Source organism: Eubalaena glacialis, chromosome 19 (assembly GCF_028564815.1).
Source record: "Eubalaena glacialis isolate mEubGla1 chromosome 19, mEubGla1.1.hap2.+ XY, whole genome shotgun sequence".
NCBI lineage: Eukaryota > Metazoa > Chordata > Mammalia > Artiodactyla > Balaenidae > Eubalaena > Eubalaena glacialis.
The window spans coordinates 2,176,330-2,191,641 of record NC_083734.1 but is presented as its reverse complement, the minus strand read 5'-3'; the positions used below and the strand labels follow the sequence as shown (position 1 = coordinate 2,191,641).

At 62.2% G+C, this 15,312-nt stretch overlaps 1 protein-coding gene across 2 annotated transcripts in view; it reads right to left on the bottom strand.

Annotated features, from left to right (window-relative positions):
• MYO15A (myosin XVA) overlaps positions 1-15,312 on the bottom strand; it is a 50,408-nt gene that overhangs the window by 22,171 nt on the left and 12,925 nt on the right. Inside the window, exons 11-39 of one of the 2 annotated variants that reach the window (XM_061176431.1) lie at positions 15,197-15,310; positions 14,505-14,666; positions 13,551-13,664; positions 12,902-12,960; positions 12,695-12,818; positions 11,675-11,770; positions 11,181-11,312; positions 10,551-10,676; positions 9,803-9,880; positions 9,151-9,299; positions 8,988-9,033; positions 8,728-8,852; positions 7,805-7,922; positions 7,307-7,482; positions 6,717-6,801; positions 6,014-6,067; positions 5,834-5,915; positions 5,626-5,756; positions 4,941-5,036; positions 4,281-4,516; positions 2,762-2,943; positions 2,401-2,473; positions 2,017-2,205; positions 1,629-1,789; positions 1,427-1,521; positions 808-928; positions 541-608; positions 391-468; positions 53-233 (exon numbers count right to left, since the gene is read on the bottom strand). In XM_061176431.1, the coding sequence (XP_061032414.1) occupies positions 53-233; positions 391-468; positions 541-608; positions 808-928; positions 1,427-1,521; positions 1,629-1,789; positions 2,017-2,205; positions 2,401-2,473; positions 2,762-2,943; positions 4,281-4,516; positions 4,941-5,036; positions 5,626-5,756; positions 5,834-5,915; positions 6,014-6,067; positions 6,717-6,801; positions 7,307-7,482; positions 7,805-7,922; positions 8,728-8,852; positions 8,988-9,033; positions 9,151-9,299; positions 9,803-9,880; positions 10,551-10,676; positions 11,181-11,312; positions 11,675-11,770; positions 12,695-12,818; positions 12,902-12,960; positions 13,551-13,664; positions 14,505-14,666; positions 15,197-15,310 (3,451 nt within the window). The remainder of the gene's footprint in view (positions 1-52; positions 234-390; positions 469-540; positions 609-807; positions 929-1,426; positions 1,522-1,628; positions 1,790-2,016; positions 2,206-2,400; positions 2,474-2,761; positions 2,944-4,280; positions 4,517-4,940; positions 5,037-5,625; positions 5,757-5,833; positions 5,916-6,013; positions 6,068-6,716; positions 6,802-7,306; positions 7,483-7,804; positions 7,923-8,727; positions 8,853-8,987; positions 9,034-9,150; positions 9,300-9,802; positions 9,881-10,550; positions 10,677-11,180; positions 11,313-11,674; positions 11,771-12,694; positions 12,819-12,901; positions 12,961-13,550; positions 13,665-14,504; positions 14,667-15,196; positions 15,311-15,312) is intronic. The other variant, XM_061176432.1, reaches the window with a different exon arrangement.

The window sequence follows — 15,312 nt, the reverse complement described above, 5'->3', positions numbered from 1 at the left end:
CCAGCCCCGCCCTGGGAAGTGGGAGGCCCCCCGGCCGGGAGAGGACACTCACTGGATTCTGGAGAAGCCCGGCCCTGAGCTAGAATGGGGACAGCCACGGGCTTGGTGGGGGGCCTCGGGGCCTTGACCAGAGGAGCGGGAGCCACAGGCTTTGGAGCGGAGCGCAAGAGCACGGGCTTGGCCGGGAGTCCAGTGCCTACGAACTTCGGCCGGGCCTCTGGCGCTAGGGGTTTCTGTGGAGAGCAGGGTGTGGGGTGGACCTCCCGGGACACATCAGTCTCCTCTCAGGGACCCCATGTCTGCCCAGGAGGGGTTGAGGGGGCTCCTGGCTCAGAGAGGCGCAGCGATGCCCCAGGGCACCACAGCACTCACCTGGGGAACCAGGCTCACCTCTGGGGGCGATGGCCTTGGGCTGGGACTCAGGGGCTGCTGCTGGAGCGCCATGGCCTGCAGGGTCATCTCCCGGGCCTGGGGAGAGTAGCGGTGGTGAGCGGGCAGGCCCAGGCTCAGCCCCCCGCAGCCCCCAACCCCGGCACTCACCAGCAGCACAGCCTGCTTGTGGATGAAGGCTTGCTGCAGGGCCAACGTGGAGGCGTCCAGGCCTGGAACTGGGGGGGCCGTGTCAGGGGACGTGGATCCAGAGGCTCGGGAGATGGGGGGAATTCCCTACCATGCCTGCCCCTCCTCCGCCGGCTCAACCTCCCCCCCACGGCCGAGGCTGCCTCTGTTCTAGGGCCAAAGCAGCCCTGAGAACCGAGGGGCTCCACCCTGCCCGACCCTGGAACCGACCCAGGGGCAGGCACTGACTTAGCTTTGGCTTTGGCTCTGGAGGTCTCCGGGGGGTGCCTTTGCTGCCGCTACTGCCATCTCCACCAGGTTGGCCTCCCCCTTTCATGCGGTAGGCAATGGCTGTTGGCTTCTCCAGGTCCTGGGAGCGGGGACAGGTGGCTCAAGTGACTGCCCCAGTGCCGTACTCCCCAGGTTCCAAGGCAACAGGCACCTGACACCGCCACCGCCTGCGTCCCGGGGCCTCCCACCGGCCAGCATCTGCTATGTGCCCAGCCTCTGCCCACACGGCATCCGGTCAGGCCTCTGGCAACCTTGCGAGCCCCAACCCACCCCTTTCACAGGGGAGCAAATTGAGGCTCAGAGGGGCTGTGCCCGGCTCAGGGCTTCACGTTATGCCTTGGAGGGGCTCCTGGGAGTTCCCAGACTGAGCAAGGGTGCCCGGGGGCCCGCTCCCAGTGTGCCCTGGACCCCCAGCTGTGGGTCCTTCCGAGCACCTCTAGCCGTAAGGACACCCTCATCCTTTGCCTGACCCCCAGCAGAGATCCAAGGGGACACGCCACCCCACGACCCTGGCTGTGAGAGGCTCCTGTGTGCGTGCGCCGTGCTGTGGTCTGCAAATGCCCTGCTGCGTCCCTACCGCATCCCCGTAGGACAGCACGGGGTCGAAGAGGCTATCCAGGTAGCAGTCCAGTCCTTTGTGGGGCACAGCGGGCTCCCCACAGCCGTCCGAGTCTGGCGGGGTTGGGGGATACAAAAGTCAAGCTCTTTTCTCCTGCTGACCACCACTCCCGGCTCCCAGGCTCCCTCCCCACCAGAGACAGCGGCCACTGCTGGTTGACCTTGGTGGGTCGCTGTCCCTCTCTGTGCCTCAATCTCCCCATTTGTACCGTCCTCATTGTGGCTGCAGTACCCATCAGAGTTGGCCACGATGGGCACGTGCCCCGGGGGCTGGGGCCTAGTGGGCACGTCCTCGTCCGAGTCCCAGCTGTTTCCAAAAACCCTGTGGGGACGGAGAACACAGAGCAGCTGACCCCCCAGAGACCCAGAGCCCTCCCAGAACCCCCGTTCTCTCCTGTGCCCCGGAACTGGCTGACTCTCTCCCTTTAAAGGCAGGGCCCTTTGGCGAGCCCCGCCTCCGTGAGGACCTTGAAGCTTAAGTTCAGAACGCAGTCCCCCACCACCAGCATCCGGGAGGGGGAGCCTTGTGCTAGGAGAGGCCATCTCTACCTGGGACCTCCCCTGCCAGCCGTGGGCCCCTCTGCACCCACGATGAAGTAGGCTTTCTGTCGTGGAAACTCCCTGAGTAGCTCGAGGTCCGACACCAGGTCCAGCACGTAGTCATGGCCGGCCAGCTCTGCCCACTGGACCCCCTTCTTCATAGCCACCGTCCAGCCCCGCCAGCCGTCGGCCAGCCCCCTGGAGACAGCACGCGAAGGGCTGGGAGTAAGGGACAGAGCCGAGAGGTACCGCCGGGGGAGACCCTGGGATGGGAGCCACACACCACTCATGGCCAGAGTGGACCCTCCGGGGCTGGGGCCTGGCCTCTCGCCCCTCCCTTCCTCCTTCCGAGGTGCACAGGGGCGCACTGGGTGGGGCGTTCCAGGAGCCCACCTGTGCCTCAGAACGTCTCCAGCCACCTCTTCCCCCGTACTCCAGGAGTGCACTGGGCAGGAGAGCTGGTCACCTGGGCGGCAGCAGGTGCAGGGCTCAGCCCGGAGCGTCTGCGGGCCAGTCCTGCCGCTTCCCCGCTCTCGTCCTGGACCCTGAATTTGCATCTCACGGCCCTGGCTCCCCTCCCCACTTCCAGGTCCAGCCCCCGCGTGCCCACACGCTGACCTCTCTCCAGGGCTACAGGCCCCTCCCCGGCGTCTCCCAACCCCAGGCTACTGGCACCTGCTGACTCCAGCTGCCCCTCCATGGGGCGGGGGCAGGGGTGCGGGGAGCAGTGCCGCGCAGGAAGAGGGCAGCTCACCGTTGAAGCAGCCCACGTCCAGCGCCATCCCGGCCTTCTCCTGGGTTGCTGTCCACTCGAGCTGGGTCGGAGGGAAGGTGCGGGCAGCGCCAGGGCCCTGCTGTTGGGCCTGGCCCATGGCCTGCATGAGGCGATGTTGACACACAGCCTGGAAGCCATTCCGCCCATAATCAGACACAAACCTGATGGGTAGGAGTTGGCGCGAGGATGAGGAGGGACCCGAGGCTAGCCGGGCGTGGGGGAAGACCCCGCGGCTAGTCAGAGGGCCCAGGCCGGCCCAGAGCTCTGAGAGTGGTCTACAGATGATCTCGGGCAGCCCGGAGTTCCTGGGCTAAGCGGAAAGCGTCCAGGCCAGAGGCCCAAGGACGGCCAAAGAGGTTCCAGGTTGGCCCACCTAAGCTTGTTGGAGCAAAATGTCACTGCCAGGGTAGGGTCTGCAGGGGGTGTGGGCAAAGACCTGGCCTCTGGGGACTCCCTCCATTCCCTCACCAGGCCACCCCGGGCGGTCATCGGCCCTCTCTGAGCCTGCTTCCAAGTTCACAGAGACAGCCGTGAGGGATCAACCTGACCCAGGGCCAACCAGCCTGATCCCTGTCAGGGGCGGGCACTCCTCGTGCCGGGCTCCCTGCCCCCTCCCCACTGCTGGCAGCCTGGCCAGGAGCACCAGAGAAGCAGGCAGGCAGCGGCTACCAGAGGGAAGCTAGAGCCGTGCCCACGGGAAGCCCAGCAGGCAGATAGTGGCCCTGCCCCCGGCACAGATTCCCAGGGCCGGCCAAGGGAGCTGCCCCTACTGCACGCGGCTCCGGGGAGCTCTGCACGCTCCGTAGTTCACAGCTACCCTGTGAGGTGGGCCCTGTTACCATCCCCAATTTCCAGGTAAGGAAAGAGGCTCAGAGACAGGCAGTGACTTGGCCCAGGTCACACAGCAAGTTAAATGTCAGAACTAGGATGCGTGCCCAGGACCTGCTTGAGCTCTTTCCCTTGCAAATCATTCTTATCACCCAGCACGGTGACATCATCATCACCATCATCTTATCAAGACCAGGATGCTGACAAGAGCTACACACACACAGCACTTACCGTGAGCCCGGCTCTGTTCTAACCACTTCACACGTGTTTGCACATTTAATCCTCACACAGCCTACTACGTAGGTACTCTTATCAGCCCCGTTTTATAGGAGAGGAAACAGGCTCAGAGAGATTAAGTAACTTGCCCAAGGTCACACAGGTCATACGCGGCTGAGCTGGGATTTGAACACAGACTGTCGGAGTCTACACTTAACCATACCGCTGCACCCCGCTCCCCATGATGTGAGAGGTCAGCGCCTCTCTTCCAAATTCCCCGCACCCTGGGCTGGCTACCTCCGAGTTCCAGAAGCCCTGTATCCTGTCTCACCCGACTCCTGCCCTCCGCAGTGAAACCCCGGGCCAGCCCCCAAGCCTGAGCTTCCAAGGACCGAGCCTCCCTCCTGGCCTAGCCTGACCTGGCGTCCGCCCCGGGCCACGCAGCTCCACTCACTTGAGCAGGTACTTGTCGAGGCGCGGGGAAGGCGCAAAGCCGCCGAGGCAGGCGGCCAGCAGGAGCCAGCCCCGCTCAGCGTTGTGGGCACTGGGGTTGCGCCACACCTGGTTGGCCAGCTGCGCCAGGATCTCATCCCGCAGCTCGGGCACCGCCAGCCCTTTCTGCACGATGTAGTTCCCGAAGACGTGGTCCCGGGCTCCATGCAGCTGGGGGTCGCCCATGAAACGCAGGATCTGGCCACAAACAGACTCTCCTGGGCCTCTCGGGGGGCTGTTCCCGCCAGGTCCCCACCCCCACCCCACATCCCTCTCGTGTCCTTCCCAGGTCCCCCTGCCCATATGAAAGTCCCCCATGTTACAGTGTAATAGCCATACCCTGGGCCAGGTGACCAAGCCTTTGGGAAAAATCAAGGTTCTCCTGCTCACGAACCTTCTATAGCCCCAGCCCCTCCCCGCACCCCTGGCCTCCAGGAGGCCCCTCACCTCCTGCACCATCCACGCCCCAGAAGGTACTTTCTAACATGCATATCCGACCACATCCCTCCCAGGCTCATGGCTTGGGCTAGTAGACGGTCCAGGAGGGCAGGGCGAGGGGCCTCGCCATCTGGCCTCGGGGGCAGGGGCTATGAATTCAAAGGTGGTCTAGGCAGACCCGTACCAGCTTGAAGATGCCCACGGCCTCTGCATGATACTCCGCCGGCAGCCGTGTGAGGGGCGTCCTCAGGGGCAGTGTCAGCATCCCGAAGGCAGGTTCCTGGGGGCACAGGGCAGGCACGTGGGCACAGGGCAGGCACGTGGGCACAGAGCTGGCACGTGGGCACAGGGCTGGCACGGGGGCACAGGGCGGGCACGTGGGCACAGGGCGGGCACGTGGGCACAGAGCAGGCACGTGGGCACAGAGCTGGCACGTGGGCACAGGGCAGGCACGTGGGCACAGGGCTGGGACTGACGGGCGCGTCTGGATCCACTGCTCTGGGCCAGGTCGGGGCACACCAGCCTGGGAAACACAGGTCCCCAGTGTGCAGACGGATAACCGGCTTGCAGAGGGGCAGACTCCAGCGTATCGGGGACAGAGCCCCCGTGAGGCCCCCTCAGAGGGCAGGAAATGAGGAGCAGGGATGTGTGCTATGGATCCACCGCTCGTTAAGTTTCTGAAATGTTTCCAAACAGCCACTTCCCGAGCCCCTGAGGGCCCTCCACTGCTATCCAGGCCCCCTGGAGACCCCGGACTCCACACGACCCAGCAACTGAAAGGCTCATACCTGATCCCACAGGGCGTGGCCGGGAGCCAGCCCCAGGCTGAGGACAATGCCAGTTCTAACTGGGCCTCTGCCAGCCCTTACCTTGAAGTGGCACCGGACAAACTTGGCCATGGGGTAGTTGTTGATATCCAGGGGCAGCGTGACCCGGGGCTCAGCCTGAAGCCGGGGAGTCCGCACGGGGGCCACCCGGGGCACCTGGCCCGTCCTGAGGCCTGTGGACAGAGGAGGCCATGAGGGGCCTGGTCCCCTCGCGCACCCGCTCCCACCACACCGCCTGGCGCTGATGTACCCGCCACTGCTCGCAAGAGCCCAGCCAGCTCCACCGGGACCTCCAGGTGCCCCACGGCCACCACCTGCCGCTTGCTCAGCTCCTGGGGGGATGGCACAGGGAGGGGAAACAGGCCTGCTGCTCCCCCACCTGCCGGCCTCCCTTCCTGTCCCCTGCGGCCACCCGGACCCCCGCACCCACCTCCTGCCCCCGTAGCCGCGCCTCCGCCACCCAGAGCCTCCGCTCCGCCCTCGGCTGCAGGAGGGCAGATGGTCAGGGCGGGCAGCGACAGGCAGAGGCGACGGCCCCAGGCCCACCTCACAGACGAGGGGCAGAGGCGCGGCCAGAGAAACGGGGTGTGGGAAAAGACAGCGAGAGAGACACAGGCAGAAGGCACAGAGTGACACTTTGGGGAAGGAGAGACGCACAGGATTTCTGGGAAGTAGCAGGGAGACGTGTGACGGGGCCCCTCCCGGGCGCCCACAGAGCCTCCAGTAAAGGTGCAGCTCCTCGGGGCTTTGGGGTCATGTCTGTCTGTCTGTCTGGCGGTGGGTTACACAACAACAAGCTGAGACCGGCACGAAGGCAAGAGCAACACCAGAGCCGGTGCTGTTCAGGTTGCCAAATTCTAATCGTGCCAGGTTACTGGGGCCCCTGCTGTGAGCCCCGCACTAGCCACACCCTTCCCATGCAGCCTCTCATTCAACCCCCTGCACACCCCAAGGGTTGGGTGGGGAGATCGCAGCTACAGAGGGCCCAGCGGGGATTCGAACCCAAGCCCGCCCCGGCCAACAGTCTCCGCCTGGGGGCCAAGTGCTTCCTCCCCGTTCCTGCTGCCCGCCCCCGGAGCCCGACGGGGCAGGCCTGGCTCCTGGGAGGAGGGCGAGGGGGAGGCCTGCAGCACCTTGAGGTGACGCCGGTGGCTTGTGCACGTGTGCACCAGGGCCCGGAACTTCACCAGACGCCTCCTCATCTGCTGATACCGCTGCCTGGGGGTGGGGAGAAAAGGAGGGTCTGGGTAGGGGGGTTTGGGGGCAGGGGTGATGAGTGACCAAGGGGCAGAGATGCCCACACCCGCCTTGCTTGGGTATCAGTGCCCACACTTCACTCCGGGGCCCTTTGCACAAAGGGAAACAATCTCGGAGAGGGGCAGTGACTTGGCCAAGGTCACACGACAACCTGAGTGGCAGGACCTGGATTAAACCGTCTGGACCATGTACTTCCTATCAGGTTGTAGTCCCAGGGTATGGGACATGCGGCGGGAGGGGCCCTCTTGGCTGGAGAGATTCCCACCCACCGGTCACAAGGACCAGGGGGTGGGAGGAAGGACATCCAAAAGCAGAGACACAGAGAGTCTGATCACCCTTCCTGCAGAGGCCCTACTCTCAGCTTGCATGCCTCCAGGAACAGGGAGCCCACTACCCAAGTTCAGGCTCGGCCTTTCCAGAGCCTAGCCATTGGACTCCAGGGAGTCCTGCCCTCTCTGGGCCACACCTGGCCAGGTAGCCACGGGCCCGGCTCTGCAGCAAGATGATCTTGCGGCGCAGGGAGCGGAAACGCCGCTGGATGAAGAAGCCGCGGAGGCAGCGCTGCAGCGTGAGGGCCGCCAGGTTCAGGACGTGCTCCCGCATGCCTTCCAGCAGCTGGTGCAGGTGCTCCTTCAGGAACAGCTGAGGGCAGGAGGCAAGGACTGAGGCAGGGGAAGGCCATGTGACTGCCTGGAGGCCCCTCCCTCTCCAGAAGTCCACGGAGGCAGACAGACAAGGCAGCCCTGGAGTAGGGGGGAGGATGCGCTGGGTCTGGAGAGGCGGGGGAAGGCGGGATGGTGAACTAGGCAGTGGGAACAACTGGGCAAAGTCCGGAGGTAGGATCAGCATCCATTTACCAGCTCAGCTGGATGGCCTCTGGGACAGCAGCCTGCAGCCGGAGTGTTTCTGAGCCCACAAGCTCCAGCCGTGGGGCACCCAGGGGCTGAGTGCCGGTGGGACTCACCTTGCTGATGCCGACGCGGTACATGTTTGGCGTGACCGTGCACAGGTGGCTCAGCACAGACACACACATGTCCCCACTGGCTGGTAGGTTGTGCTGGAGGGCCACTAGACAGCGGTACCTGCAGGGCCCAAACCCAGCATGGGTCTATGGGACCCACCCAGTCACCTGCTAGACCTTGGGGTCACCACCCCCAACCCCTGTCTCCCGGAAGCCCAAGTCCCAGCAGTGCCTCTACTCATAGTGTCTTCTAACCAGAAAAAGGCTTTCTGTCCTCAAGACTCTGCTGAGGACTTCCCTGGTGGCGCAGTGGTTAAGAATCCACCTGCCAATACAGGGGATATGGGTTCGAGCCCTGGTCTGGGAAGATCCCACATGCCGCGGAGCAACTAAGCCCATGTGCCACAACTACTGAAGCCTGCATGCCTAGAGCCTGTGCTCTGCACCACAATGAGAAGTCCATGCTCTGCAACAAAGAGTAGCCCTGCTCGCCGTAACTAGAGAAAGCCTGCGCGCAACGAAGACCCAACACAGCCAAAAATAAATAAATAAATAAAATAAAAGAGGCCTTAAAAGTAAGCTCAAAAATTGTGAAAATTAAAAAAAAAAAAATACTGAGCAACCCGAAAACTGTAGTAAATTGTTTCAGTAGAATAAGGTGATTTACCGCCATCTGCTGGAAACTTGTCAAAATAACTATTAAAATTCCTATTCTTTGGAATCAACACACACATGATAAAACTATGAAAAAATGCAAAACAGTAAATACATCTTCCATGTAACAGCTAGCACGTGCTGGTCTTGTGTACTGCACAATCTGAGCAACTGTGCATGGCAAGCCCTATTCATCCTGGGTTGCGTATTCTTAGGGCCATGGTGGGCTGGGAAGGGGTCTGTGGAGCTCAGAACCACCCTGACCGAGGTACCTGTCGATGAACACCTGGAAGGGCAGCCGCACCGGAAAGCCCTCCTTGCGGATCCGCACAGTCTCCAGCACCCCCGAATAGCGTAACTGGGCCATCACCACATCTGGCTCAAAGAGGCCTGGCTCCTGGGGGAAGGCCCAGATAGGGAGCCTGCACATTGGCCCAACAGATGGAGGGCCAGAGAGGCAAAGCCACTCACCCAAGGTAACACAGCATGGGGAGAGGACTTGGCTCCACCAGGGACCTCAGCCATCACATACCTTCTTGTGGTTGGGCTTCAGGCACCTGACGAACAAGGGGTTACACCTGGGCAGGGGCGGGAGGAGGGCAGTGTGAGGCCCCAGAGAAGGAGGGTGCTTACCCCTGAGGGTCACAGGGTGGGTCAGAGGTGAGGCTGGGTGCCCGCGCCCCTGCCACGCCCACCTCTCCATCTTTTCCACCAGATCCAGGAGCGACTGCTGGAACTTAGCGGCCACCGTGTGCGCCTTGTAAAGCCGGGTGACGGAGCTGCTCTTGCCCAGGCGCTGAGGGGCAGCCTGCGGGGCATGGCTGGAGAAGAGGTGTGCCACCACCTGGGCCAGTCAGCAGTCAAGGCGCGGGAGACAGGAGACAGGGATGGGGAGGGACCCAGAGGCAGAAACGAGGAGAGGGAGAGACAGGGAAAGAACAAAAGGCGTCAGTCTCTGGGCCAGAGGGATCAGAAAAGTGACCCGCTGGACCCCTGTCCTCTCTGCGAGGCCGTGTCCTCCCGGCTGGCATACCTCTCAAGTGAGGGTGCTCAGCACCTTCCACGGGGCCCGCCCGTGGCTGGGGAACACACAGGCACTGACTCCGTGCCTGGCCCCGAGGTGGCCTGCTACAGACCTGGCCGTGAACTCTGGCAATGACCTCAGGGGGAGGGTGCCCATTCGACAGAGGGGCAAGTGGAGGCTGAGAAGGTGTGGGGATGGAAGAACCGCTCAGGGAGGGACGGGGTGGGGTGAGCCAGAGGCAGGACCGGGCTGGGGGAGGGGCCTAACGGTGGGCTGGGTGCTCGGGCTGCGGGGGACTGGGGTGGCGAGGCGAGGCCGCTCACCCGTGTCCGGCTCCGCACAAACAGGTCCAGCACGTCCTGGCGCACCTGGTCATGGTTCTTGTCCAGGAACTTGTGCACCTGGAAAGGGGGAGGGGCGGGCAGCTCAGGCTGGACCCCACCCCCACCCCACGCAGCCCCGGGGTGCTTGAGCCCGCCTGCTCCCCTCCTCCTCCCTCCTCCTAACGGTGGGTCAGGGGCTCACAGCCCCAGGTGACCCTGGCCCTGCCCCTCCAGGCCTCGGCCTCCCTGTCTATCCTAGGAGGGACGGGCCCCTCCCCCTGCTCTGGTCCCCTCCCCTCCTGCCCCACTAGCCTCTCCACTCCCAGGGCATGGGCAGTAGCCACAGCGTCACGTGACCAGTCCACGTCTTGGCCCCATCCTCAGTGAGGACACTGTCCTGTGCCTATTCTACGGATGAGGAAAACGAGGCCCAGCGGGGACAGAGGCTAAAAATCCTGGCCTGAGACATCTCCAGGGCAGGAATGAGCCGAGATGACAGTGGTGACAGTGACCGCTGATGGGGGCTCCTCCTCATCACACCCGCCCAGGCCCTGGACTTCTCGCACTCACCCCATGAGACGGGCACTATTATTATCCCCACTTTCCAGATAAGGAAACTGAGGCTCAGAGAGGTAAAGTGACTTGGCCAAGGTCACACAGCTGAGGATCAGCAGGGCCAAAACTGGAACAGGTGCCAGTGTCTCCAGCGGCGGGGAAGGGCACTGGAGGCCATGGTTCTGGGTCTCACCTGGTAGGTGACTTTGCCCGCGTAGTGCTTGATGGTGAACTCGGGCAGTGGCATCTTGGGTTTGGAGTAGAGTGGGTTGGCGCCGTGGTGGTAATGGCACTTCTGCAGAAATGTGTGGTCTGTGGCCTGGGGGTAGGCGGCGGTCAGTGGGTGGACAGGGCCCCGGCATCCCATTCCTCGCCTAGTGGCAAATTCTCCAGCCCTGACTGGTCCCCAGCGAGCACCGGGGAGGAGGAACAAGTCCCCGTTTCCCCTGGCTGCCCACTGCTCGGGCTGGGGCGGCCTAAGTGGACCCTGAAGACGGGTGAGCTCCCAGCTGCCTCCCCTCCAGCTCAGCTGTCTCTGCACGCTCTAGTCCCACTGCCCAGAGCACCCATCCCACCCTTGTGTTTTCCAATCAGAATTTGAGGCCCAAGCACAAGGTCACCTCCTCCAGGAAGCCTTCTATGACTTCCCAGGCTGGTGCAGTCCCTCGTCCCGAGCCCCCATCCAGCCTCAGTCACCCCAGGTTTGAATGGCAGGTTGGGTGTCCTGAGCTCACGACCCCACGCCAGAGCAGAGAGGAATGCAGGACACAAGGCTCAGAGACGTCCAGCGTCCTGAGCAGGCTCACACAGCGCCGCGGCTCACCTGGGGGAAGCAGCACTGGTCATCGAGGATGCGCAGGATGCCGTAGGGCTTCAGCGAGATGAGGTTGATGCAGGGCTGATTGTCGGCGAAGGCGATCTCCCGCCAGTCGATCTGCTCGCGGATGTACTCCTCCTGCAGGCGGCGGGCCTCTGCCTCCTAGCCCTGGGTCCCTCCCAGCCCGTCCGCAGGCGGACGCCACCCGGGGGCCTGGCCAGGGCATCTCTGCGTGCACGCCTCCCAGCCCGGGGAGCTCACTCCCCAGCAGGGCAACACGAACCCCCTCCTCTGGGCCCTGCTCCTCCCCCGGCCTGGAACGGCCCTGCCAAGGGTGAGGAGGACCCCCCCAAGGGGCTCTCCTCTGTGCTCAGCACCCCGCGCCTGCCCCTCCATAACACAGGCCTTCGCGTGTGCTGGTCCCCAGCACAACCCATCTGCCTCCAAGGAGGCCCAGCGGCCAGTGGGGACGGGACAGAGTGCTGACGGAGGCCCCTCACCTGTTCCTCCTGGAAGACGATCTTGTTGAAGAGGTACTGGAGGCTCTCGTTTGCATAGTTGATGCACAGCTGCTCGAAGCTGTTGAAGCTCAGGTCCTGCCGGGCGTGTGGTGAGGCTGGGCCCGGCCCCTCCGTGGCCAGCAGCCCGTCTGTCCCGCCCAGGGCCTGCCCACCCCCCGGGCAGGCTCATCCCCGCCTTGCCTTCCGCGGCAGCAGTTTCAGGAAACTGGAGCCCCGCCCACAGACCCCCTGCCCAGAACCCTCGGTGGCTCCGACTGCGCACAGGTGAGAACCTGACAGTCCCATGCAAGGTGGCACATGCAGTGGCTGAAGCCCCAGGCTCTGGAACCTTCTGCCTGCGTTCCAATCCTGGCTCTGCCACTTTCTAACCCCCCATGCCTGAGTTTCCCCACCTGTAAAATGGGGATAACGACAGTGCCCACCTCACAGGGTGGTTGTAAGGATTAAGTGAACTAATAAGCAAAGTGCTTAGAACATCAGCTGGCACACAACAGGTGCCACGGGAGCCTCAGCTGCCACTTCTGTTATTCTGATTTTGCCTGTCTCTCTCCACGTCCCCCACCTGAACCGCCCAGATGACTTCCACCTCCCCAGACACCACAGCCCACACCTCTGAGCCTCCGCATAGGCTGTTCCCTCCACCTCAAATGCCGTGACTGGTTTTTAAGGAATTAGCTCAGGATGTCTCGTCCCCCTCCAGGAAACCTTACCTGATGCCTGCCCAGCTAGGGCTCTGCTCTAGGCTCCCCCAGCGCCAGGCTGCCTCTGTTACAGCTCTGACCACATGTGTTTGTCAGTGTCCATCCTCATCCCACCCAGTCCCTCCCGGAAGCGCCCCAAGGGCAGGGCCCAGGTCTGGTTCTTTCTGGGGTCCCTGGTGTTGCCCACAGGGCCTGGAGCCCGGAGGCCCCAGGGAGTGCTTGTGGGCGAGCGGAGGGAGATAATCATAGCGGAGGGCCCTGAACAGATGATGGTGCGAGAGCGCCCCCGGGGCCCCACCTCGAAGCCATAGATGTCCAGGATGGCGATGGACAGCGCGTCCTGCTGCGGGGACACCAGCGCGTTGACCCTGGCGATGAGCCAGCCAAACAGCAGCGCGTACAGGACCTTGGCGATGGCATCCCTGGAGCAGAGATGGTGTTTGGGGCAGGCAGGCACAGTGAGGGGGCGGGGGACCTGGGGCTCAGGCGGGAGGTGTGGCCTCACCTGGCGTCCACGGCGCTCTCCACGGTCAGGGGGGTGAAGATCTTCTCTCGCATTGTCTCCTGCGGGGGATGCAGCCCCTGAGTGACAGCGGGTTGGCCACCACCTCCGGAAAGTCCCCAGAGGACTGGGGGTGGGGGGCGTGGGGAGGGGAGCCGGGGAGATGGTGTGACTTGTCTCAGGCACGAAGTCAGCCAGGGGCAGGACAGACACCCTCGTCCCCCCTTCTGCCTGGCTTGCTGGTGGGATGGGGGCTGCCGGTCTGAGGGGGAGACAGAGGCAGAAGCAGACACAACGGTGACATCAGCCTGGGGAGGGGGGAGGGCAGGGGTGCGGGAGATACTGGCCCAGCCAGGGGTCAGGGACGGCTCCCTGGAGCAGACGGTACCTGTGTTGGGGCTTGAGGATCAGTAGGCGTGAAAAAGGGAACCGCATTCCAGGCAGAGGGAACAGCCTATGCAAAGGCCTGGAGACTGGTGCCAAATGCCTTTGGGGTCTGAGGTTACCCACCTCTGGGCCAGACCCAGAAGACGGACAGGATGGGGAGGTGCGGGAGAGGGGCAGGGGGCCCACACAGGACACGGGGCACAAAGCAGCTCTGTCCAGGGCTGGCAGGAGGCTTCGATAGCATACCCTGCACCCAGGGACTCACGGTCACTTTGAAGGTGATGGCCTTCTGCAGGCCCTCTGGGGAGACCTGCAGCAGCTCGGCCACGGCCTGGATCTCCCGGGCGCTCACCACCGAGGCAACCTCCTGTGCGTCCGTCTGCAAAACACCCACAGGAGTGCATTTTGAGCTAAATAAGCTTTTTATATGAGTTCCTATAAAAAACAGAAACAAGCGAGAACATCCAGGAAAATTCTAAAACAGAAGAGGAGTACAGGGGGCCCTGGAGATGGTAAAACATAAAGTTAGAATAATTAAAACACTGTGGGGACAGACACATAGTTCGTAAACAGGTCAATGAAGCACGATAAAAAAGTCAGGAGTTAGACACAAACGTACACAGGAATTTTCAGTACGGGATAAATACGTATTTCTCAAGTTGGGAGACTGAGTCACTATCTAAACAAAAAAACAAGATCCCTACCTTGTACCTTACTCGAATAAATTCCTGATGAACCAGAGATTTAAATGTTAAAAAAATAATCACAGAAACCATAAAAGATGTTCAAACAATTATAAGCATAGGCTTTTATAATTTTAGAGTGATAGATCTCTAAAATGATAAAAAGTCTAAAATTTGTATAAGACTTGATAAATGAAATGCCTGAAAATAATTTTTTAAATCTGCATAGCAAAGAACCCCACCAAAAACCAAAACAGGAAAAAACCTGTAAACAACCAAAATATAAATGATAAACCAGAAAATATATTTGCAATTCACACTAGAGACAAAGAGCTGATTCCCTTAACGTATATAAAGAGCTCTCATACGTTGATTAGAAAACGATAAACAACCCCAAAGCGGGGGTGGGGGGGGTAAGAAGACCAGATGATCTGTGCTTCCGGCTGTGAGCTGGCGGTTTTTCAGCCAGTTCTTCAGCCTCCAGAAGACGCCCATGTCCCGAGGGAGCGGGCCGTGCGGCCGTGGTGTCCTCTCACCTCATACTTCTCAAAGTAGACGTTGCCCAGGTGCAGGATGGAGGCCAGGATGCGGAAGATGCTGTCCTGGTCCTCAGCACTGAAGCCCAGCACCTCCATGGCGGCCAGCAGCCGGCGGAAGTCGTCCGCGTCGCTCTTCCCTGAGATCTCACAGTTCCCACCCTGGGTGAGGGCAGGGCAGGGGTCGGGGACCCTGGGTGGGGGCCAGGAGCCCTCAAGGTCCCTGCTCTGCCCCGGCCTGCAGTGTGGCCAGAGCTCCCAGTTCTCCTTCCCCTCCCGAGGGCCGGAGGCTCCGAGCGGGCACCGCACACCAGGCCCTGTGCTGAGGGCTTCGTGTACATTTCCTTCTTCTAATCCTCACACACCCCTGCAAAGCGGGACTGTGCTGTCCCCATTTTACAGACGACGAAAGTGAGGCTCTGGAAGGAAGCGTAGTCGCTCCAGGCCGCTTAGTTCTATTCTAGGCTCCAGAAAAACAAAGAATCAGGTCAGCCTCCCCTACCCTGGCTTTGGACCGCAAAGACACCTGTCCCCCTTGCCACGATGAGACACCGCAAGTCCAAACTCACCCTCCCAAACCTCCATCACCTTCGCTGGCCATCAGGACGCCGCGACTTGGCTCTCTCGGCCCACGCGGAGTGATGGGGGGAGGGGACCAGGCCAAGGGCCCTCAGACGCCTGCTGGCTCTCACCTGGTTCAGGTAGTAGTAGGTCTCGGCCTCCTGCAGGCTGAAGGCCTGGCGGAGCCGGGCGGGCAGCCCGGCCAGCAGCTCATAGAAGATGTGGTAGTTCCTCTCGTTTTTGGCCT